This window comes from Melospiza georgiana, chromosome 8 (genome assembly GCF_028018845.1).
Source record: "Melospiza georgiana isolate bMelGeo1 chromosome 8, bMelGeo1.pri, whole genome shotgun sequence".
Classification (NCBI taxonomy): Eukaryota; Metazoa; Chordata; class Aves; order Passeriformes; family Passerellidae; genus Melospiza; species Melospiza georgiana.
The window spans coordinates 26,138,045-26,163,967 of record NC_080437.1 but is presented as its reverse complement, the minus strand read 5'-3'; the positions used below and the strand labels follow the sequence as shown (position 1 = coordinate 26,163,967).

The following is a 25,923-nucleotide window of genomic DNA, read 5'->3' as shown; positions in this document are numbered from 1 at the left end:
CCCAAAAAGCTTCACAGTAGCTTTGAGTTTAAAAAGCCAAAATGTCTCAACAATTTATACTGAAAGGCCAATGAAAGTGGAGGATTTTTGCTTTGTTTAGATTTTTTATGTCCTTTCCTCCTTTCAAAAATGTTGAGAAATCAAAATTCAGTGACATTTAAAGGCTTAAAGATGCAAAAGTTGTTTTCTTCCTTCAAAACACCAGTCCATCACAAGTTAAATAAGAACAGTTTGGACCTCTCTTATGGGAAGAGTAATTTTCTACATTGAAGCATTTTAGATTACATGTTTGACCACCTGAAATTTCTCACTGTCAAATACTTGATTATTCATTTCCCTCACACTCCTTCTCTCTCCAACATTATTACTGCAATTACTTGCCCTGCAAGCTAAAAGATGCCCTCAGAGGTCTGATCACAACCCAAATCTCCTAGAACACGTCTACAGAGTATATCTAAATCCCTTCCCTGCCATTCCCATGGAGGACAAGTGCAACTCATTGCAAAGAAAATCTCATCCCTTTTCCCCCTCTTTCATCACTACATGCCATTTCAACTAAAAAAAATTCAGTTAAATTAAATCAGCCCAATTCCCTCTGAAACTAAAAAGTGCTAAGGTACCACAAGTAACTGTCTGCTTACCAGCAAAAGCAACACCCATATAAATCAGCTGAGCTAAAGTTGTCTTTGAATGATTTGCACTAGTTTAGAAAGAGGGTTTCTAGAAAGCACACCTTAACTTTATACAAACTTCCACAGACATTCAGAGATGGCTAAATACCTGCTCACTGCCCTGTAGATATGTTGATCTCTAATCAGGGGGAAATGAAAGCAACTTTTTCTAGTCACCAAACATATCAGTCAGACAGGAAAAAATGGGACATGTCACTGATAAAAATCTGCTCTAGAGAGAAATCGTGTGTATTTACATACAAGTAAAGATATTCACTCCATCATTCAGGGATCAGCAGCTGTGACAAGAGGGACATCTGCTCTCTGGGAAGCAAAAAAAGACATCCATGAAGAGGGCAACAGCTTTTATATAATTACTTACTTTGTGTGCCAAAAGAAAAATGCTCTTTGCAAACTTTTGTGTTACAGAGTAGCCCAGATCTGGGACTCCTTCTTCCTTCACATGCCTCAAAAACTTCCTTCATGTTAAGGATAACCCATGGGCATCAATCAAGCAGTAAAGGGGCATTAAGCTTTCATAAGAGACAAATTGTCTGGACCTACCCCATTTCAGTTTCTTGTAACTTCACTTCTTATTGCCCGAAATTTAACATTAATGGCAGATCTAATTAATGAATATAGCACCAGATCACCAACTCTCAGAACCATAGTGCTGTAATCTTAAAGGATGAAGTGCACTGCACTGACTTTATAGGGGTTTATGAAGCATGTGTTATAAAAGTACCTCAACCATAAGGCTTTTATACCTTGGCACTCACTTCAATACAATCCCATAAAACCCAAGCAATCTTTAAGTGTTAAAGGTGACTTTCACTACTGTATTTATTATTGGATAATGAAAAATGACTCAGACACTCATAGAAGCTCAGCAATGAAATAAGAGTTTCCTGAGACTTTTGCATTGGGTCTGCATTATATGTACCGTGACCAAAGAACCCAATGGCTCTCTCAAGACATTTTAGACACTTCACACTAACCTCCCTCCAGAACTTCCTTCCCATCAGGAATTCTTTGTAATTACAAAACAACTTCTAGTCTGCAGAATCACATTGCTTGCCAGAGAACTTTTCAGACATCAATAGCTGTTTCTGTAAGGATTCAACCCCTCTGGAGGACCTGTTCCATGGACTGCTGCAGCTGTGCCAGAAACTGAGAGCTCTCTAATCCACCAAACTGGTTTGAGAAGAGAGCAACCTCATGAAATCTGCAATTACCCACACATGGGTTCCCCACCTTTGCAGCACTGAGACAGAATGGTCAGAGTACATGATGTTGTTCACGTGACACACAGGTTCATTGTCTCTGCAGAATGTTTTGTCTTTCGTAGAGGGTACATAAAAGAAGAGAAACATTATCAGAAATAAAATAATAAATTGTGACATGAAAAAATTTCTTTAACATAAATCAGCAGGGTTTTTGAAACAAAAAATGAGCAGTGCTGGAGTGCATCAAATGAGTACCAGCACTACCTTGCCTTCTCTGAGGAGATGCACATCAGCCTACCACACTTGTTTACAGGCAATAATCCTGGTTAATCTTTTGTTGCCTTCTATTGTCTCTTATATCCAATTATACCCAGACTAAAATTTCAATTAACTGTTCATATTGGTACAAAATTGCAAGAGGCTTTTGGCACTTCAGCCATACCTGCCATAAATTGCAATACCAAAACAAAACACTTCAGAGAGCTCCAAGCTCACGCAATCCCTTCCCTATGGAGAGGGCACTCCATTTTAATCACCACCTCCAGCACCTGTGCAAGAGCACAGATGCACCATGCAAGAAGCCCTGAGGATCAGGAGCAAATTAAGGTTAAATTGCATATAAAGTAAGAGCTCTTCAAGGAAAACCACTCTGCCATCCTCACTGGCAGGTGGGAAATGAAAATCTATCATGGCTGTAAGACTTAGGCAAAACTCTGAGCTGGGAAAAGAACACAGATACTCCAAGGCTGCCATCTGAACCTGCCCACAATGCCAAATCCCAGGCTGGATCCAATTTGCATGCACAAGAGTGAAATAAACCATGATAACAGAACTAACAAAGCAGAGCATCTTATCTTTGTTTTGCTGCTGAGCAGGTCAGAACAACATGTCTCCCCTCTTTCTCTCGCCTTTTTGGCACTGGACACATGTACTTTTCACTTTTAATTACAAGGCACAGCAAGCATTTGCTTGTTAAATTTCAGGTGCCAGTGGGGATGGAAGCCATCCAAAAAGCATGTGCTTGACCTGGCAAAAAGTGACTGACTGGCAACAGCCAGCCACATGCTCGGCTGTAAAACCTTTTCATTGTCACAGCAAGGCAGCCTTTATCCAAGGTTACTCCAGCCCATTATATTCTTGTTTCAGCTGCACATTCTCCAGCTCCCCACAGATCAGGGGAGCTAAGTCCTCTGCCACGGTATTCCCACCTGCCTGGGGCCACTGCAGGGCTGTCCAGCTAATCTGCTAAAGGCTTTTCTGTGTCACAGCACATTCATGCAGAGTTCTGCTCCACAAACTGCCAAATGGGTGACAAGCATCACCACTGGATTTCTACATCCAGTTTGACCAGCACTTCTACTAATGGGTCTGAACCTTCCAATAGAAGAAACCCCCACTGGAGATCTTAGGCACCAGCCAGAGCTTCCTCACAAATACAAAGCTTCTGAGCTATATTATTATATTGCTCCAGAGTCTGGTATTTGTGCATAGCATAGCTCTGCATGATGCCTTTTTACTTTTCTGGACTCTAGACAGGAAAGCCCCAGTTATTACAATATCTGACACATTGTTTTGTGGTCATCAGCTTTTTTTCTGATGACAGGGAACAGCTCTAATCCCAAACTGTCTTCACAGAAAGGGAAAAGCAGCATTCACTGTTATAATTATATGTTATTTGAGTAAATGCATGGTTGTGCTATTCTCCATACAACTACAAAGTAATTTTCATCATTATGGTAACTTCCCATGTAAGCAGAAATAGTTACAGAAAATAATGTTATCAGTAAGGAGAGGCTGTGTGCTCCACAGCTGCTGGAACTGAGAACACCATTTATATAAAAACACTCCTCTGATTATAGGTCTCACTTGGGAGAACACTTTACATGTGGGTATGAGTTTACTCACAGTAGTTGCCCCATTACAGAAAACAAAAAGATGTGCATGGATAGTTACTCATGGGGGTAAACTTTTGCAGCCTGTATTCAGCAATCTATTTCATTTGAGGACAGTGGAGTGTTTCATGACTCTATAGAAAAATAAAAATCGTGTTATGTATCTCCCTTGAGGCCATTAAATCTGAATACAATTTTAAATGCATCATTGCTTCTCCTTTGCTTACCCACTTTATTTTTCTGCTTTTTTAGTCAGATTGCAGAGTGAACATAGACAACAGTCAGCTTTATCACTGTTCACATCCAGATGCTTATAATCTATCTCAATTTACTTACTTGGCATCTATTACTCATGTCCCTCACTGTCCCCAATGTGCTTCTCTTCCTAACATCCCCCCACTGGAGGAAGCTAAGATGACAGGAGAAGGTCTATCCAATTTCTGGATGCAAGGCTGAGGCCTGAGTTACAAAACATGATGGCATGGCAGCACTCAGCTCTGAGCTACCACTGAGGCTGCAAGCTCTGAATGCTAACTTGGGTGCCAAAGATTCAGGTGCCAGATAGTCACAGGACTTAGGTGGAGGATTCCCAACCAGCACCCCACTGGCTTTGACATTTTCTATTATATTTAATAATTAGCTCCCAATGAAACAGTCCTTGCAGGTTTATGGCAGTAGTCTTGTCTGAGCAGGGGAGTGGCTGCCCCAGTGACAGAACCCAGTGGCTGCTACATCCTGTTCCAACTATTCCTTCAGGGTCACTGGTTCTTCAGAGCCTGGGCAAAATCATGCACTTTCCTTTCTGTATCCCTTCACGCACATATGTGAGCTCTGTACGTTTCTCAAGAAGCAGTGGAAGATGAAACAGAACTGGAAGAGGGGGTAAAAGTTTTATCTCCAACACAACCCTGACACTTTGTTTTTAGATTCAATAGGCAAACAAGAAAATTACCAAGCTTACTCCATTCTTCCACGCATTTCCAGGTCTTGAGCACAGCATTCCTTGTGTGCACCCCACTGCCCCTCAATCTCTGAGCACACCTGCTCCAGGAGTTTTGCTGCTTTCTTGCAGGAATTTTTAAGGATCATGTTCTCTACCATGGGAAGCTTCCAAGGGAGGAACATTATGAGCTTGTTTTGTCAGCAACAGAGAATTAAAATATTAGAGGCTCACTGTAAAAGGCAGAACCAATCTCTCCTCAGAGACAGAAGGACTGGTCTAAGAGTTGATTGCCTAGATTTATAAGAAAACAACAGCCTGAGTTTTCCCTAACTGCATCTGTGGACCACTTAGAAAACCCCTGTCATTACTTTTGGAGTCCAGCAACATCTGTCTGTATACAATGAAAAAAAGACATCTTAGAACTGAGAGGTGAAGGGCAATGAACTCCCACTAATGAACACAGAAGCCTCAAGCACTCCACAACACAGTGAAATAACTCTCTAAAATCTAGCCCTGCCAAGCTCCATGCTGAAGAAAACTGATTTTAACAGTCACAGAAGTGTTTCCAGGTTTCCCAGTGCTGCTTGAGATAAAATATTTTACAGAGAATTGATAACACCAGAGCTGACATTACAGTTACACTGTAAGAGGCAGATGTGTGTATGCACCAAACTGAGACTGTGGCCATGTGCCCTGCAGACTCTGCTAATCTAGGCTATTAAAATGAGAATTCACACAGCAATGCTGAGCTTCTCTATTCTTCACTTAATAAAAGAATGAAATTAAAAGATATCTTGCCAATTATTATTGGGCTTGGGGTTGGCAGGGGGTGGGGGGAGGATTTTCCTCAAAGAGAAATAAATAAGTCTTGGTGAACCAACTCCTATCACTAAAGATCAAGGTCAGATCATTATATGGTCTTCAAAAGGACCCACCTTCCCCTTCTCTGAGAGCTGCTCTCCACCCATTCTATTATTTTTCCCTCCTTTTTAATAACAGGATATAGTGACTCACTGTTATTGATTGATTATCCTACTGTCTGTGAAGCACCATGCCCCTCCTCGTTAATTCAAAACTACCTTATTTTTCATACTTCATAAATTAATATATTATTGGAGCTGCAGCAGTAAATGAGATGGCCATGTTTCAGAGTGTGGTAAGGAGAATGGAGAAAGGAAAAAAAGTCTCATAAAATTGCCCTATACCAGAACCTGCAGCTGTGTTCACCCTGCTAACAGGCCATGTGGTTAATACAGACAGCCCTGTACAAGGTGCTGCCTCCTGACAGACCCTCTCCTCCCTCTAACCAAGGCAAGGCACCCTGAAAGCTCACACAGGTCCACTCTGCCACTTCATAAAAGCAATACTCATGCTAGGTGACAAAATTGCAGCTTTATTTCAGTCGATATCGTAACTCCTGATCCTTCCTTAACACCCCCTGTCTAAACTGGAGCAAACCATCTCTGTTCTTCTGACAGCCAGCTCTGGGAACTCTACATCTGAATGTGGATGGCACCCCTGCAGTTTTACCCCATTTCTGGTCTTTATGACCTTGTAACATCCCTAAGTCTCCATGACTGGAGCAATACAAGGTGAAGCAGGCAGAGAGTGCCACAGGAGACAGGGACTGAATTTTAGGAAGGCAGACAAAGCAGCCCTGTCACAGACATGCACCAGGGTGCTGCCAAGCTTATCACTCTTGCCTGGTAACTGTCCTTTTGCTCCAAAAATTGTTTGCAATTTGGAATATAGAGGTACAAAGGTGCAAAATACAGATGAGTAATGGTACACAAAGACAACCCTAACTCAAGCTTTGTGATATATGAACTTCTTTTCCTTCACAAACACTGAAAGAATGGCTTTCATTGTAAATGGCAGTTTCTATTTATACCTATTTTCTAACCCTCTTCCCTTCAGCCCCATTAAATAATGCCATATGGGAGTATTTTGTTAATTATCTCAATTGTGTTTAATTTTAGAAACAGCTGATGAGCACTGTGTGTAGTTCAGTGGGTACGAGGATTTTTTTTCTGTTTGTTTTTAAATGTATTTGCTTCTTCAGAGAACTAACTGAAAGAAACACCAGGAATCCCCAGTTTTCACATTCATGAATTCCAAGGCACAGTCTTCTCTGGAGGGCAACAAACACATTGCACCTGTTTAAGAAAGGGGAAAACTTTCACTGGGGGTCCCTCATAATTTTGGGTTCCAATTCTGTGTTTTCTGTGCTGGAAAATGGTCATCTCCCAGACCACAGATGTTGCACAACCTCTGTTTTTCTCTATGATTTCTGTGAAGCCAGAAACGGTAAAGTTAAAATCTGCAAGCCAACAGATTTTGTTCTTTCTTTAGGGACATGATCCTCCAGGTCAGGTCAGGTTCCAACAGGGCATCTGGCATGGCCGGTCCCACAGTCCCTGACTGCAGGAGAGCAAAAAATTCTCACAAGAGCATCTTGAATACAAAGATTCACAAAGATACAAAGGAGGCAAAATTTCCAAATATATTCATAATAATAATTTTAAAAAACCAAAACACACACACACAAAAGACACAACAGAAAAAAACAACTACTAAAATACCAACTTGGACATACTGAAAAATATTTAAGAGTATTTGTGCCTTTATATCTCCATGTTTTCCAGGCATTGATCTTGAACCATGTTCAAAACACTAATAAACCAATCATCCAGCATCGGGAAACTATATACCTTAGGAAAGGTCAGAGAAACCTACTCTGAAAATGGCTGAACTTACTGAACTTACTCTGACTTTGCTGAATTCAAACTAGAAAACAGAAAACACTCCAAAACAAGAAATTCCTAAAGTCCTCTTTCTGAAATAATACAAAGTCTGTAATCCAGGATTTCTTTCACACAGCTGCAGGCCACTGTTCTGCAAACATTTACAAAAATGATCTCTTTTCTCAGGTGCCAAATTCAAGCTGAATTAATTGGACAAGTAGAGAGAATCCCATGTACAACAGCTCACAAGACTACACCTTGTAAATAAAACACATCATGTCACACATCCTTTCACTCTTCCATAGATGTTGTGGGTGACCTTGAGGAAATCATCTTTGCAACCCCAGTAAGTGAAGAAAAATATTACTTCTTCATTCACATTTTATTCCTCTATTTAAATTTTCAGTTCTGGAGACAGTGTGACTGTCCCTGAATTGTATTTACAAGAAGGATACACTGAGGTGTTATCCCCATCACAGCCACATTTGTACAACCCACTGGTACAACCAGAGTAGGCAAACCTGAGCTCAGCTAAGCCAGGTACTGTGTTTCACAGCTTTCCTGTCTGCCCACAGCAACCCTGGACTGGGTGACATGGATTTTGGAGCTCTGAGAAACACAGGAACATCATATACAGCTCAGTGGGTACAGAGAAGGAGTGCTCAGAGAATTTTACAGCAGCATTTGCAGGTCAGGTAGTTTAGTCCCTGTTAATAGCAGTGGCAAAACCAAGAGCTGTTTAGTGACTGTATTCCATTAGGCTGAAGGGAAAGATTAGGGATAAAAGACAGTAGAAAGGACTTCTTCCATCACTCCTGTCCTGTGGCTCTAACTCTGCCCCACTGCCTTTCAGTTATAAATGCATTCTCAGATCACATCACCAAGTGCCAGTTTGCACCACAGACCCTTGATCACGGTGTCAGCACAATGAGGAAAAAGGGTCCAAGGAAACTTTCCATCTTCCTAAAGCCCAAATGGCTTTAGGATATTCCAGAGCTCAGTTCCTCACCAATAGCTTGGGATGCAGTCTAGGGAAAAAGCAGCAGATGATGAATGGGAGCTGTGGCTAAGCACGGCAGCTCAGTTCAGGTTGGGCTAGCGAGCCTCAGGTACGTGCTGGAATCTCTGCCTCATCAACCTATCACAGGTTTGATGAGTAAGGAGAAAACAAAATGCTACAGAATTCCCTTTGGGAGCATGTGAACAAAGAAATGAAGGCAAAACAAAAATAAGTTTGAATTGTGGTTCTGCCCTGAGGCTCCAATCATAGCTGAGGAATTCCCTTTGGAGATACCGAAGGCCAGGACACATTTTGCTCCCAGTGACCTCTCCAAGTGAGCAAGAAGAAATAAAGGGGAGGTCAAAGTGACTTGTGCTCATTTTGGGATCTCCAGTTTCTGTAAAGGAAGGTGTCACTCCCAGTATTCTAGCCAGTCACCAGTCAAGTAAATGCATTCCTCTGCAATTACAGTATTACAGACAATTAATTTCTTCCTTCATTAACACAAACAGCAACACAGTATTGCTCCCTGCCAGCTCATAAACAGTTGCTGCACTTCAGCCCCCAAGAAACTGCACAGACACAAACAAATCTAATTAGATTTATCTTTCAGAAATTCTTACTCTCTAAATACCTCTGAACATTTCTCCTGACAGGCCAAATTCAGAGGCATGGTGAGGTATGAGACGTGCAGCATGACTTTGGCTTTTACAGCTTCAGTGATTTGTGCTGCCCCTCCATTTTGGTTCTGTGACAACTAAGAAACTAGTCTGAAAAGCCATTTTCCCAAAGCTCTTCAACTGAGCACCATAAATTTATTCCTGCTTTATTCTGTTTGCAACTACTGTTCAAACAGCTTAGCTGGAAGGTCTACCTTTAAATAAAACCTAAAATACTTCAATTCTGGTATAAGGGAAAAATGAGGGGAGTCCTCATTTCATTCACTGCACCTGGGTGATGCTTCTGTTCAGCATAAAAGGCTACAGACCTTTTAATTCTTCAAGTCATCACCTGCAACAATGATTGTAATACCTCAGGGGAAAAGCCAAAAACAACTGCAGCCAACTGAATTGCAAAGAAAATTCATGAAGGAAGGTATTTCTAAGACATCAGAACTGTCACCTCACCTTAATCTTAAATGCAATCAGGGCCTCCAGTTTATCCACACCTTATCTGAGCAAAACTCTATACAGAAAAATGAGGTTGATTTGTCAGAGTTGTTATTCTCTTCCTTTTTCCTCTTTCTTTTGCATTCTTTTTAACTCCATCGTCTCCACCTCCACAGTATTCCCAAGGGTAGAGATTAAAAGTTTCTTAGTGAGAACTGGATTTTCAACTAAACAACATCTTCACCAAGAATAAGCACTCTTTACAGAGTATTTCACAGGAAAAAGTAATACCTAAAATCTATGGTTCAACAATTCCTTGAGATTCAAAGTGGTACCTCTGTGCCTCAAAGGAGCAGTGCTTCAGATATATATGGGACTTCAATTCTCATCTTCTTTCTGCACCCTTTTGGAAAGGCTTTACATCCCTCTGTGAGGCATCAATTGTAAAATGAACCCTGTTATTGACAACTAAGAAGAAAGCAAATGTTCTCACAATAGGGGATCTTACCCAGCAGACCAACTCATGCTAGAAAATATGGAATCACAGCATTTCAGCTCCAAGCAGTGACATTTTGAAGTGCAGCCAGTTAAGCAAAGAATCACAAGCTTAACTTTTTGTGGAAATTATTCAATTTTCTAACAGAATTTCTTCAGCAACCATAAAGAAAGAAGAGACTTGGGATAAAAAGAAACTGGAAATTTAAAAAGTCAAGAGAAATGTTTCTACTAAAATAGGAGAGATTTTTTCCCTTAGTGTTTTGGAAGAAATAAACACTTTTAATTCCCAGACCACTGTGAAAATCTGCCTCTAGTAAAATGTAACTAACACCCAAAACAGAGCTTTAAATTAAAGGTCAGCAGGGAACTGAGATCTCAGCCCAGCAGAGAGTAAGCAGCTTTTTGTCATATCCCCAAAGACAAACAGGCTACGGGGTAGAAAAGCCAAAGCTAAGCATTTTGCTTATTTCAGCTTTTCAGAGCACTCAAACATCTGCTTTTTTAAATCACATTCATCTGTAAGGAAAGGGTACTGCTAAACAAATATGAAAATTTCTCCCTTCTGAAGTTTACCACAAGTTACCTGCTTGTTGCAAGCTGTTTGGCAACCTGACAAAGCACATGCTTCACATGAGGTCTTTCTCTCAGGCCAACAGCTGGGTGGGCAGGTGCACTCAAGGGGAAGATGTGCCCTGGAATACACTCTGCCCACTGGAGCACCTTCATGGGTTTGGAAGTGTCAACACTGCAGGCACTTGGCTTCTCACCAGAGCCCAAAACAGGAACTCTCAGAAAATCAGTCCCCAAGACTTCAGAGCTGTCTGACTTTCTGAGGGCAAAGATCACCTGGAATTTGACAGCAATAAGGAGAGCTCAATGCAGGTTTCCTGATCCAAACACAAGTGCCTGTTGTGAAAGTGAGAGGAGAAACAGCCCAGCCACCTGCAGGAGAGCAGATCCAAGTCTGGCAGCTTCAGCTCCCAACAGCAGAGCCTTTCCATACACTTGCAAAGCCTTGTGAAACCCTGAACTTGTTACTGCTTAGGGAAAGGGAACTAGCAGTGTGACAGCTCCAGGGAAAATGAAGCAGTCCTGGCTCACTGCAGGGAGTGTTTTGGCTGCCATGCAGCCAGAGTCTGCACATTCACAGTGGGCTGCAGAATGTGTGGCAGCTCCCTTATGTCAGCACCCAAGGTGGTGTCAGATCACCAAGCTGGCCCTGACCACTTGGAAGGACGCCTCTCAGGTATCACAGATGGGAAAAAGAATTCCCAGCAGCTTCCTTTGGTATGTGCATGGTGTTATATTGATTTAATATAGCTGCAAATGTCAAATTGCACAAGGGCAAAGTGCATTTTCCCAGTGAACCACCTTCTGTGATTTCTAGGAAATGGACACACCCCATCCCAGCTCCAAGAGCAGCCATCAGCAGGTTGGCAAGCACCTGGAGCAGGCAGGAGCTCTGGGAGCCAGATCTGCACCACAGCCAAAGCCAATTCTGCTCAGTCTTTGCTCTCTGCCTTGGTTAACTCTGTGCATGAGGAGGATGGGGTGGATATCACCCAGATATGTAAAAGACAGAAACAGCTACAGACTAAATCTGACGTCCAAGAAATAAAACACAGGTTGCCAAAAAAAATTAAAATATTCCCACCAAAGCTTTTCAAAAAAATAAATCAGAAACAAAAGCCTTTTCTTTTAAAAGAAGAAAGCAAAATGCCAGCTTTTAAATCCCTGTGCCTCATAATTGAGCCCAAGGTTATGCCACAATTCAGGTAAATGATGTTTATATAACTGGCATTTGGCTGAACACAATTCCTATTTAACAGCTGAAAAGAGGCATTTTGGGTCTTCAAAGAAATCTGACAGGTAATTCCCACTGTAGTTCTGCAGGGTAGCTGAGCAGTAATTATCCTTCTCACTAGTAAATCAATTAGGAACGAATGTATGGAAAGCTTTTCTCCTCCTCCAAGGAAGCGCTAATCCTCTGAGAGCTAATGAGCAGACAGGGCCAGCACCAATGTGCAAACCCATCAGAAATCCACAGGAGCTACCAGGCAGGCAGGCTCCAGCCAGTGCCTGGGAGGGAGTGCCTCAGGAGAAACACCTGCCTGGAGAGGAGCTGGACACCTGCAGACCTTTCCTGGAGAGGAACTGGACACCTGCAGACCTTTCCTGGAGAGGAACTGGACACCTGCAGACCTTTCCTGGAGAGGTCTGCATGGCTCATGAGCGACACTGGCTCCTTGCATGTGAGTTAGTGCTGGTCCCTCCCTGCCACTCACTGCCTCAAGCAAAGACCTTTCCTGCAGCTCACAAGAGATCCCTGCATCGTGCTCAACAAGGCAGCACTTCTGCAGCTGGAGGTGAACCACAAGGGACCTGGGCTCTTTCTGCTAGGACCCACCTATTGCTTTCTGATTCAGTATTGGCAGCTGTCCTCAGGAGCTCAGCAAAACCATTCTGCTTACTCCCCTGTCACAGACATCTTTTATGAAAAATCCTTTCCTCAGGATTTTTCCTCCTGAGAAGCTGAGAGGCCTCAGGAACAAAATGTAAACAATTATCTGCTGCTGTGGAATGCAACAGGTGAATCTGTGATTGGTCTCATTCCATTCCTTTTTCTATTCTTAGCTAGCCTTCTGATGAAATCCTTTCTTCTATTCTTTAAGTATAGTTTTAATATAATATATATCATAAAATAATAAATCAAGCCTTCTGAAACATGGAGCCAGATCCTCGTCTCTTCCCTCATCCTCGGACCACTGTGAACACCGTCACACTGCCCATGCCACAGGAATAATATTCACCCAGAGAGACTGGAGAAGACTACAATCCTAGTGCATTGTTTGCAGTGCATAACCTCAAGAATCTGTAAGAGGAGTGAGTGGACAATAAACCCAAAGCTGCATTTGACAAATTTCAGATGTTCTGGTCCAGTGACACCTTGTTCAGACATTTCTCAAGCGCTACATGAATGTCTGGAACTGCTTTGATGGTTAACAAAGCAGAGTTCAGACAGACCAGCTGTTTAAGCATGCACAGTAACAGTGCTTATATATTTAGAAGAGGTAGAAAGAATGGAAGCAAGTTGTTCCCACAGCAGCCAGCACTGACAGCTGGTTTCCTTTGAGTTTTCCTTATAGCTTGTCTCTACATTTCAAAAGATTTTTCAGAAGGGATAAGAAGGGCACAGATAGGCTCAAAAATCATTTCCTAGAGACAGAAAACCAAAAATTTTTTATAAATTTCTAATCTTAAATAAGTAAACAGCAGGTAAAGATAGGCCTGTATGCCACTATATGATGAAATGTAGGTGGTTTTAATTAAAAAAAAAAAAAAGACGGCTAATCTGTAAAGCTCAGTAGCCTGAGAAATTGCTGGAAGATAATAATATATCCTTGTACTCTGATTTGTGAGGGAGTCTTTACACCAGTGACGTAGGATTTGTAACTGAGCATATTGCCTGTGCTTTTGGGTGGGCAGAGTTGCTTTGGAAACAGTATGAAAAAGAATTAACTCTTCAGTGCCCCCCATATTGGATATAGGATGCGTGTAAAGGTCAGGAAAAATCACTACAAAACATTTTAATCTGTTTTGCTCAGGGGAAAAAAAAAAAAAAAAAAGTCAAGGTAGTTGTCATAACAGCTCAGCTCCTGCATCAGGAAAAAACATAAGCCAAACTGTGGCCACTGCATTCTTCCTCCTCCCTGTACTTACAAACAGACTTAGTAACCAGAGTTATGTCTGCCCTGTGGTTGCATACACTGAAACAAATATCAGTCCCAAAAGATCTGTAGACTGACCAGTGATGGAAAACACAACAGTCATAATAAGAACAGTACCAGGAGCGAGTTACTAGTTTGGAAATCTTTTGATGGAGACAGGATATGGCCAGTTTGGAAGTGATCAAGCCAAACATGCTGCACTGGGCCCCTACACTGGCCAAGCACCACTTCACTGTCAGCAATTAGCTTCGTGCTGCAGCCCTCCCACACTGATTTCTGTGGGTAGCTGAAAGCATCTTTGTCCCACTAGCTCCCCTGAATCAACACAGGCAATAATTTTAAAGCAAAAAGGCACTGAGCAGCAGTTCCTGGGCTGTGCTTCTGTGAGCCAGCTGCAGCCCTAATTGCATCACGTGGGAAGAGTGAGCAGGGGGTTGGAAAGCTGTGACCTCATCTTCTCTCCTACACAACCAAATCAAATTGTAGGGCTTCCACCCACTCTCACAGGCATATTCTGCTTTCAGCCCCCTTACATGATGCAACCAAAGAAAATGTCATTTACATCTTTACCTCCAAATGTGGGGGAAAAAGAGTCAAATGCAGAAATAAATGCCTCTTACTCAGTATTTCTAATAATGAGATATAAGGCAGGGAGATGCGTAATAGCCAAAGCTGCTGTAAGCAAGAAACTAGAAATATTTGAGTGAGCTCTTTAAAGTTATAACAGTCAGAAGCAAATAAAAGCAACCTTTTTACTTCTCCAGCAAATTCAGAAGGGAATTAAGTCCTTCATCACCATCACAAGTAAAGCAGGATCAGTTCTGTGGGCTTCCATGGAATTGCACCAGTGCAACTTAGACAGCAAATTCAAGCACTTGTGAATTACCAACAGAGTTCACTTCAGGATCATAATTCCTCTCAGAATGCTGTCATTTTGTTTCTATAGCTACCAGTGCAATGGCTCTCCCTTACCTTCCTCTTGTTAGTGGGACTGACATATAGGTAGCTCAGCACAGTCTTCAGGCCTACTTTGTCATTTAGCTTTTCATAGGTAGTGCCATAGTCTGTTGACCTGGAGAAAAGAGGAGACAAAAAGAGTTTATGTGGTTATTAGAGCTCAGAGGAAGGGAATGACTGTGTGCACAGATGCTCCAAGTTACAGTTTGAGCATTATTATGCTAAAACACAAGATTTTATGGTTCATTAAGGGTGGTCAGCAGAAAAGAAGAGTCCTTAGGGGCAGTGTCTGTCTCTGCATTCATTAATTGTACATATTTGGGGAGCTGTGGTGCTTCCATGCAGGTGGACTTTGGGGGTAGGCTCTGCCCTCATGTGCCAGTATGGGACTGCAGATGGTATCTACACATAAAAGGACACTGATATCAGCAGCACCCTTAGTACAAATTCTCTCTTCAGACAAATACAACATAAGAATCCAAATTAAACCCAACAACAACAGGGTTTTTTTAGGTAGGTTGATTTTTGACTTGAAGATGAGGATCCAAATGTGGATCAGAATTGTAACAGCTGAACTCATGTCTAGATAAAAATGTGCCTAAACTGGCATCTTGAGTCCTCAGTCACCCCCATCCTACTTTGTGCCAGGCATTTAATTTTTCTGAGTTACAGAGACAGATTCAGGCCCCTACACCAGTAAATCCCACCCAGAGGAGCAGATGATCTGGGGGTGGCATTACCCATTCGTGACTGGGGAAAAGGGCTGCTTCGTCACAGAGGGTTTTCTGTGGTGTCCTCCTCCTCATTTGTGGGCATGCTTGAAACCTCACTGCCCTGCTTCCTTCTCTACTGTTTTCATACTTTGTTTTCCTAACAAACAAGATCTTTCCTACCAGAACAACCCAACAGCTGCATTGTACAGGATCCCCACAGCTGAAGAGTGCTCAGCACAAGCTGACTTTAGGAGAGAGAGGGGTGTCAGACCCTGCTGGAAAAGCTCTCCCACCCCATGTGGGGAGAGCCTGGCTCCCAGCCCAACCCAGCTTCTGTCATAGGGGCAGAGCAAACAGCCCCCAGCAGATGGACAAGGAAAGGTCCTCATAAAAACCTACCTGGACATGTCTGCAATTTTATTAGGATGAGAATCCATGGCCCCAGCCCTCCTCTCTAATAATGCTTTTTACTGGAGAGATGATTAGAGGACATGCAGCAATTCTGTGCCTTTCCCAGTACTGATCTCCAGTAATTTGTTTTTGTAAGTTCAACAAGCCTCTAGAATTTGCAGCTTTATGGTTCTGCTTGAGACCAATCCTCTGCTCCTTTTCTGTCTGGCAGAGAAATGGCCCAAGCCACTTCTGGCATCACAATGAACTGGAGAAACTGAACCATGCCAGAGCCTGCACCCAGCTCTGCTGCTTTCCTTGCTGCTGGTGGAGCCCAGAGTGACACCAGGGTGACACAAGAGTGACCAAAACCATACAGCTGGTTTCAGGCTTCCAAGTAGTAGGAATCATGAAGTCAAAATCTTGCTTTGTTACTGATGTGGCTGCAACACATTTCCTTCAGTGCATCCTTCAAGGACAATTTCTAAATACCTTGCAAATTCCTTCTTTCCTTAAATGTGTTGAATAGTCACCAGCCAAGGTACTTCAAGTCTCAAGTGCTCAGGTGCTTCAAGTTTTGGTTAACACTTTAATTTAAAAATAGAGCTAATACTAGCTCCATTTGCACTGACCACTCCTGTGTACTAATGCACAGTAGTATCACCTGCTGAGCTTCACACAGATACCCCAAAGAATATGACAATGATGTACTGTATTTTCATAGAATTTTCCCACCCAAAGTATCTGAAGCTCTTGTCTCACTGGGTATCAATATCAAACAAACAAACAAACAAATAATAGCAGCCTTCCCTCTCCAGCCAATCTCAAAACTGAAGCAGCCTAATTAATGAAACTGAATAATCCAGGACAATTAATTCCAGTACATGAGGCCTCCTATAAATGCAATTTCAGCAGGTCAGGAATCCTCAGGAAACAGTAAGCTCTAAGCAGAGGATAACAGACAGAGGGCAAGCAGAGGTAATTCCTTGATCTTACCCTTCCAACAGCACTGCAGCAATGAACAAGCCACTTTTGTGACTACACATGTACCAGCCACCAGGCAGTGAAAGAGATCACTGGTTTCAATCAGCATTAAAAGAGAACACAAATAACAGTTTAATATTCTGACAGAGCTACTTTGCGTTTGTTCTCTGAGTAATTTTAAGATCTCCCAAAATGCTTTCACACTTCTGAAGATGCAGGCTGGGTGCCCTAATGACTCTTTCTCATTAAACCATTTTCACTCATTGCATTTGCCCTTTCAAAGAAGAGTAGAAAGGAAGTAGGATCATTATTTCGTTAGCTTCTCTGAGGCTTTCTTTATTATCCTGACAGTCTCCACTGGCTTCACAGAAACATCTCAAAGGATATCACAATAATATACTGTATTTCCATAGCACTTTTTCTGGCCAAAAAAATCTAAAGCTTGTGTCTTGTGCCAATCCATTCAAACTAACAAAGTCCCAAAAGCCATACTGGGAAATACTATCTCTATTCTAGAGATGAAGAAGCTGAAAGCTTGCATAGGTAATGGATTATTTTTTCAAAAGCAGGCATCTACAATTAGGCATTTCAGCTTCTGCAATCATATAGTGTAGGGCACAACTCAACCACTAAATTGCCTAATTAGAAAACAAGCATAAAAAAAAAAAAAAAAAAGTTGTCCACTAATTTTAGTTACCCAAGCCTGAACATTTAAAGAGATGTGACCCACAGGTGGAACAGAAAAGTTTTGAGTCAGCGCTTAATCTTAACATGAACCCTTCTCCTTTACTAATTACTTCTAATTCCGAATTAACTAGCCATACATCCTTACAGTTGTTTGACAATACAAGCAGACTGGATAGCATATTCTCTCCCATTCCTCTGGTCACTATTTGATCCCCTTCCAAGCACATTACTAAAGTAGTGGAGGGGAAGAAATGTTGTGGTTACGTCAAAATGACAAAAGACTCCGCGATATAAAACATGGTATCCATGAGTCACACCCAAAAATCCAGCTTTAACTTTCTTTAGGCCTTTAATGGCAAACTGATCCTCCCTACCTGAAGGAGGGATCCACTCCACTGAAGCCATCCCTGGAATCTCATCATCTTGGTAAATTGTTTCTGCCTTCAGTCTCAGTTGATATTTGCATATTGCTTCTAACCACACACACGTGAAACTGTATTTAACAAGGCTTTCATGAAATGCTCCTCAATACAGTGCTGGTAGCACAGAAACTCTTTCAATACAGGACTAGGAATGTTACAGTGGTTCTTCCCCTGACCTCAGCACTGGTGAGGCCACACCTCGAGTGCTGTGCCCAGTTCTGGGCCTCTCACTCAAGAAAGTCACTGAGGTGCTGGAGTGAGTCCAGAGAAGGGCAGAGGAGCTGGGGAAGGGTCTGGAGCACAAGCCCTGGGAGGAGTGGCTGAGGGAGCTGGGGCTCTTCATCCTGGAGAAAAGGAGACTCAGGGGAGACCTTATCACTCTCTACAAGTGCCTGAAAGGAGGATGTAGTGAGCTGGGGGTCAGCCTCTTCTCCCAAGCAATAGAAAAAGAGGACATGGCCTCATGCTGTGTCATGGGAAGTTCAGGCTGACATTAGGAGGAATCTCTTCACAGAAAGGCCGATTATGCACTGGAACAGACTAGCTAGGGGGATGGTGGAGCCAGCATCCCTGGAGGTGCTCTAAAAAGACTGGACATGGCACTTGGTGTCATGGTATAGTTGGCAAAGTGGTGTTGGCTCACAGGTTGAATGCTCTCAAAGGTCTGTTCCAACCTAATTGATTCTGTGATGTTCCAACCTAATGGGCTCTGGTTGTATATAACAATCCTGTATAAACTCAGTCCATGTGTTTTGTCCCACATTTCTGTAATAATATGGGTTTGTCCCTGTTTTTGATTATGACCTTGAGGGTCTAGGCTGCATCAGACTTTTGCTCCTCACTAAATTCTGCATATTCCATTTGGAAAAGCAAGGTTTATAATTTTGTGCTTTATGGGGATACTGCAAGTTCTCCCATAATTATATTCTGTTTTAAACATTGGGGGGAAAAAATCATCTGCTTGATTCCATTGCCCTCCTGTGACAGGCTATGATGTGTTTAAACCATCACTGCAACCTCCTCCAGTCTGGCAGAGCAAGGTGCAAGGGATACACCCAGGCAAAGAAACTTGTCTATACAAAACCTTGTCAAAGTCAGAGCACCACAAGCTAACAAAATCCATCTTGTTTCTCTGAATCTGAGCCTGAGCTTCTCTGTGAATCCAACAAACTGGCCTGAGCCAGCAGACTTCATACTGTGGTAAGACTTTCTCAGTGACAGAGATATGAAGTAGAGATGTGGAGAGACAGAAAGAATGCCATGTGAATGGCTTTTGGGTTCTCCTCCTCTGTGACACTTTCCATGTCAGGGCTCTGTCAGACAGAGAAAGGCAGGTTTGTTTGTTTGAAGTCTCAGCTATTCAGCTACGGAGATAGGCTATAAAACATGTATCAGTCTCTCAGGAAAAAAAGAGCTGCAAATGCTGGCACTGAATGACTGGGATGAAAAATCAACCTCTTCCACCAACCCTCCTGTCAGAGGGTTTTTCCTCTGTGTGGAGAAGCAGCCATCATGCTTTTGATTTTAGATTTTCAGCCATTTTCTCAGCTTTTTCTAAAGCTGATGCATTCATCTTCAGCACAGAGTCCCGCTACACATACCTGCAGCCCCACACTGAAAACTGTGTGGAGGCACAGATCTGCTTCAATGAGCAGAAGAATATCCCAACTCTCTATGCACTTCAGAGAACAACAGGAACATACAGATTAATATTTGCTTCACTTCTGATGGTGAAGTGAACACTCACTGTCTGCCTGCAGTGTGCTTGTCTCTCCACACCCCACAAACAATTTCTTGCTTTTACTCATTGGCCAATTTTCTCACAGTTTGGCAGAAAAGCAAAAACCCAAGAGGAGCAAAGTTTCTACAAGTTTCATGAAAATCAAGAGCCAGCAAAAGGAGAGCAATTGTGAGGGCTCTGAGAAGAGCAGCAGCATAAAAGTAAATCCCATGAAACACGAGAGGAGGCACATCTCTCTGGACATCCAGCAGCAGGAAAACATTCAAACCCAGCTCACATATTAATACACTGCAAAGAACTCAAGTGCACAACACAGGAACTCAGGCAACTCAGTCTTCCATCACTTGTGAAACATGTTTCCTTCTTTCCCTTCTCCTCCCTCCCCTCCCTGAGATAAAGGCCCTTCTGAAGCTACGACACACTGAGGAAAAGCCACTCCTGAGTCAGAGTCCAGTGAGGCAGTGGCCAGAAAGATCCACTGTTACCACTGCAAGGCTGTCTGGTTGACCTGACATTTTTGCTGACAAAATTAAATAAAATTCAAAACAAAACCAACAAAAAACCCACACACAACAATAACAAAAACCACAAACAAACAAACACCCCACAAATTTAAACCTCAAACCAAACAAAAACAATAGAAAAAACAATGGGGGAAATAAGAACAAAGAAAAAAGCCTTAAAAAAAAACAAAACAAAATAAAACAAAAAAACAGAAAAAAACACCCCAAAAACATTTAACTAGATCATGGCAAAGGAGCTTTTAACCCCACAGCCAGGACACCATGGGTACTGTTATCTGATAGCATCAAAAATGACATCAATGGAACTAACAAAAAAAATATAATTCTTGGTCCTTCCCTGTCTGGAGCTGACATAAATCTGGATGTGGACATTTTATAACAGAAGTGTCCACAGAAGCCCTGTGAAGCTAAATCTACTCACTAACCAAGGAAGTTCCAGTGTGTGTAGTCTGAATCAGCCAGTTAAGACAGAAAAACATTTGCTGAGAGCTTTTTTTTACCCAACCATGAGTTTAGTGACTGCAATAAATGTAAAACCAGAATATTTTACAATTACAAGCAGAAAGAACTGCCTCCCTTTGTCTCCATCCTGCTAAAGGAAACTAAGAGCCACAATGAAAGCCTGGGGAAGTGAACAGAATTCAAGCAAGTGGTGCTGCTTCCTGGTGTAATGTCCCAGCCTACAGGAATATCACAGGCTTTCTAAATTGAAGATGATGCCTTTGCATGCAAGAGTCATCAGTGGGCTTTTAGTTCCATAAATCTGTCTAATCCCACAGGGAAGCTTCTGGCAACTTCTCTATCACATGGTAGTACACACCACAGCTCTGTGCTGTATGGAGAGGCTCCCTTTTGTTTTAACTGCTGCCACTTAACAAGTACAAAACCATGGAGCCCCATGCTGCCATTTGTGATTTCACTGATTGTTGTCATAGTCTCCACAGATTTTTTTTCCTCTCTGAAGACTCCCTGTTTATTCAGCCTCTCCTTGCACAAGCTGTTCATGCCTCTGATCATTCTATGACTAGTTTTACTAGTCCAATTACATCTTTTGTCATGGATGCCTCAGGGACCAATCTTTAACAATCTTCCTGCAATAAAAACCCAGCTATCCAAGTATATCAGCATAGACCCAGAGTATTTAATACAATCCAAATAAAACCACTTTCTGCCATCATACACAAGGCTTTACATTCTCAATGCTTCTGGAACCAAAATCCATCAGTTCTAGTGGACTTTCAGTTCCATAAAGTCTCAAAAGTATCTACAACCAGAGATCCCACTGGGGAAAAAGATGCTCAAGCATTTTTGATTATCCTGGTTTTGATAATGTCTCTTGAAAAAAATCCTTATTTTTACTTTTAGTTTGCATGTCATGTAAACAGCAGAATATCCACCTCATTTACTATCATGATCCCAGCACCCTCCCTCCACCCCTTTCTTTTTTGATTAATGGTGATTCCCATCACCAAACATCCAAAAGACTTGAAGATGACCTTTGCTGATAAATTTCCATCTACAACATAGAGTGGAGACTGGCAAGGAAAAATGAGATGCCATGATGCAGTAGTCATTGTGATTCACAGTTCAAAGTGAAGGTGAGAAAAGATAACTTGGAACACTGGCTTCCTCTTTATTTTTCTCCCTTTTTTCAGATTATTCCCTTTATATTTTTACAGGAAAGGTATCATCTTTTTTTTATTCCATTTGAGCCTTTGGGAGGACACTGGATGTCTCCAAGGTTTAACAAAAGGATACAGAATATTCCACCTCTGGATCTATGCCCAATAAAACACAGGAGCTGCAAATATCAGTCACATTTCTAGTGGCTGATTGCTTATCAGCATTTCATTTGATCACCATTACACAGGGCAGGGGGGCTGTTCACACCAGTCATTTCCTGGCAGAGATCACAACTCAGATGGGCATGAACAGTCTATAGAGATGCAGTTTTTGTGTATTAACCCTACAGGGATAATTTGAAAGCCTTATGTTTGCATGGTGCTTGCACCTGTCCTGTAGGAACACAGTGATGCTGTAGATATCCCCAGCAATCACTGACCACCCAGAGCATGACACAGGGTGCCTAAATAGCATTCACCATCAGAAAACAGGGTGTTCTTCCCCAGTCCCTGCTCTTCTCTGCACACTTACCTTCATATACACCATTTCTGTGGAAAAGCTGTGGTTTCATATCTAAAATATTCTGTAGAACCACCTGAAGAAGCAAGACCCTCTTTTGAGACACGAAGAGGGAGGGCAAGGGGATTGCAGGAAATGGGTAGAAAGGCAGAAAAAGAGAGGGATGCTTGGCAAAGCAGAACCAGATCAACCAAAAAAAAAAAGAACACCTTGAGCACCAGAGTGGCATTCCCTGCTCTGGGACATTTAGAGGCACTATACCTCAGCAACTGTGTGACACAGATTTGGCTAAAGGCAGCTCTGAAGGTGCCTCAACATTTTGTTTCTACCAAAGAATGGCAAGCTCTGCTCTGAAGCAGAAATAAACCCAGCCAAGCTGATGGATCCTCACCTGACAGTAGGCTAGAGCCTGTACTGTAAAAGCCCATAATAAAGAATCCTTTCAGAGAACCTGGGAACCTGATCAGAACAAGCAGGCTGCAGGTGTAGTGGTTACTCAGCCTTATTTTATACTCTGCTGCTGAATAATAAGCCCACAATAAGCAGACACAAAAGTTGGTGCCTCCTACTGTGAAACTGAAGTAATTCTAGTCCTCCATTTGTAAGATTCCATCTTCTCTCTACCATGGCCATTTATTTCATCTTAAATTCAGCCACCTACAAACTAGGTATCTCTAGCTCACAAGCCTGTCCACATTTTCCTTTTGTACCTATAGACAAAAACTGTAAACTAAGAGGATGTTTTATTCACCCTAAAATAGATGAGGATATATTGCCTTTTTAAGGTGTTTTCCACCCTTCAGTGTAAAAAGAGACCAGAGCAACCAAGGCACAAGTAGCACAAAGCAAAGCGTGTCTCACCATAAATGGGTTAGAAAATTGCATGCACTGAGCTGGCAGTACAAATGACAGGGAAGGACCTCAGCCATCCTGACTGAGATCAAAAGTTCATGATTTATTATAATGTTCTAGTGCTCTACATTTTATGTATTATTATTCTGGATCTGTATGAGAATTACTACTAGAAGCAGGTGCCAAATGGTATCAGGACTCCACTGTGACTTCCACAATTTATCACATTACAAAATGAAGAGAGCAGAGATAAGCAGAGAAGTATGATATGGATTTCCCAACAGTTGCTGGCAGCATAAAGAATATAAACAGAGACCTGATAAAATGTGAAATGGCTTCCCCTCAAAAGCTGGGATAAGCCCTTCCCTTCATTGCATGCTTGTTCCTGTTACACCACTGATGAACTGGTAATCCTGTGGCCAGGAAAGCTGATGCCTGCTGGTAGAAATGGTACCTGAATGGTACCTGGTACAGAACCTCATCAGATGAGATGCAGACACACCCCAAAACAGAGTTTAGCCACCTTGACTCAGGGGCAACCTGGAGCTTAGAGAGTCTGGCTTTCCAAGGGCCTCTGCTTTTCCTGCTCTGGTTGTTTCACTACTGTAAGTCTATGTAAAAGCATTACTTTACAGCTCTGAAGAACTACATTTCATCATTACTCATTTTCCATTCATACTGTCTATAAGATCTGACATATTTATCATGTTCTTGATTCTGATGTATTCTAATTTTCCAAAGAGGTGTTTTATGCATCCCTGATAAGGCATATTGATTTGATTCCAAGCACTTGACTGACTCAGCAAAGATGGCCTTATCAACACATATTCAAGAAATTTGGTCTAGAGGACACTTTAATAGCTTCAAAGATAAAAGACAGCTTTGATGACAAAGCCTCATTAATTAATCAGATATTAATTAGATAATTAATTAGAAACAAGGCCCTTCCCAGGCCCTTTTCTACTTTTATTACTATAGCTAAAAATGCTTCTCTAACGATTCTCTGAAGTAGCTAATCATTTTAATTTGCATTATTTTATAGCAAAAGGGAGTGCTTTGAATGTAAGATTTTGTGAAGCAGTTCTAGAAGTTCCATTTAACATCTCTGTCATTCTGTGCATATTTAAACTGGAACTTCCCCTAAATGTGTCTTGAACAAAATGTCAAGGGGAGACTGTGGAACTGCCCCCTCTCTCAACTCTCTATTTTTGTGGTAGATGTGGATGACAACAAAATTCCTTCCAACCACTCAGAGAATAAGCACACTCTGGGTTATACAAACTGCCCTGAGAGGAGCTCACCATACCCTCCTTAAAGAGGGGGACAGGTGACTCAAATCTCAGTTTCCCATCTGGGGATGCACACATTTCCTCTCATGACCCCTGAGAAGGTGATTTACCAAAACTTGCTTCTGACACTGTCTGCCTCTTTTGGCATCAGTGGTAGGCAGTACTGTGGGGACATTTAGATGAACCTGAGTCATCTCTAAAATATACCAAGGCATGTTAATTTTTTCAAACCATCAGCAAATCTTTGCAAAACTGATGTAATTAAAAAAGAGGACAGTATAAAGATAGCTTAGTCCAGTTCTTTAGACAGAGATATTAAAAATTGCAGACAATTCCCAAACCAACTTTTACAGTCAGCCTGCAGCTCCTTCCAGCCCCTACCTCAGCTGACCCCTCTCCCACAAGCCTTATGTCTACCCCTGCTTGTGACCCACAGAGGCTACTGTCCCCAGCAGCACACCCACACAATCTGAACATAAATACCACAGAATCCTGCCTGACCTCAGGCAAGGCTCCTCAGCACTCAGTTTCACATTAACTGAGCTTCCTGGGGAAAAACTGACTCTTACTGTTCCCAAAAATAAAAAATCTGAAGCTCATGAGATGCAGCCACCTGAGACAGCTGGGGACTGGCAATGAAAGAACCTTCTAGACTTAGGAACAAATCTTTACTATCAGTCACAACATGACTGAGAGCCTCTACACGCTACTTTTCCAGTACTAATAGGACAGCACCAGATCCCCAATTAGTTGAAATCAATATGGCCCTATCATGTACAAGTGAATGATTGATATTGGCAGATTTACACAAATTTACACAATAAAGGTCAGGACGCACTATATCTGTGTATATCTATAAACATAAAGATTCATAACAACATTACCAAGAGGATATAATGCATTTTGCAAAAATTTCACAATTTTGCTTTTGTGAGCATTCTGCATTTCTGAAAATCCTCAAGGATTAAACTTGAGTGAATAAGACAAAGCAATAGTGCAAATTTAGTTTTCTAAAGAAGAAAACAGAATTTTGAGCCATAAAAAACACAAGTCTCAGGCTAATATTACATTTCTCTTGAAAGGTATTTTGTGGTGTTCATATTCCCACCAGAACAGACTTTGGCACAAGTTGTCTTTCAATATGAGAAATAAATATATAAAATATAAAATCAGCACATTCCTGAATCCTTCAAAGCTTATCCATTCCAATTACCATTGCAATATCCATGACAGGTCTGCAAACCCTCCCAGCCTTTTGGAATAACATTTTTGAGCATCACATAGCAGAGACATGATAATTCACTAGACAGAAGGAGGTTCCAGGCCAGATTATGCAGCTGACAATGCTCTTCTGTAGGCTGCACCACTTGCTTTGCAGGGTGACCTGGTTATACAACTGGATCCCTAGGCA

At 41.9% G+C, this 25,923-nt stretch overlaps 1 protein-coding gene across 1 annotated transcript in view; it reads right to left on the bottom strand.

Annotated features, from left to right (window-relative positions):
* Positions 1–25,923, bottom strand: part of SORCS3 (sortilin related VPS10 domain containing receptor 3) — a 267,197-nt gene that overhangs the window by 127,940 nt on the left and 113,334 nt on the right. The window contains exon 3 of the mRNA XM_058028863.1: positions 14,784–14,883. Within this exon, the coding sequence (XP_057884846.1) occupies positions 14,784–14,883 (100 nt within the window). The remainder of the gene's footprint in view (positions 1–14,783; positions 14,884–25,923) is intronic.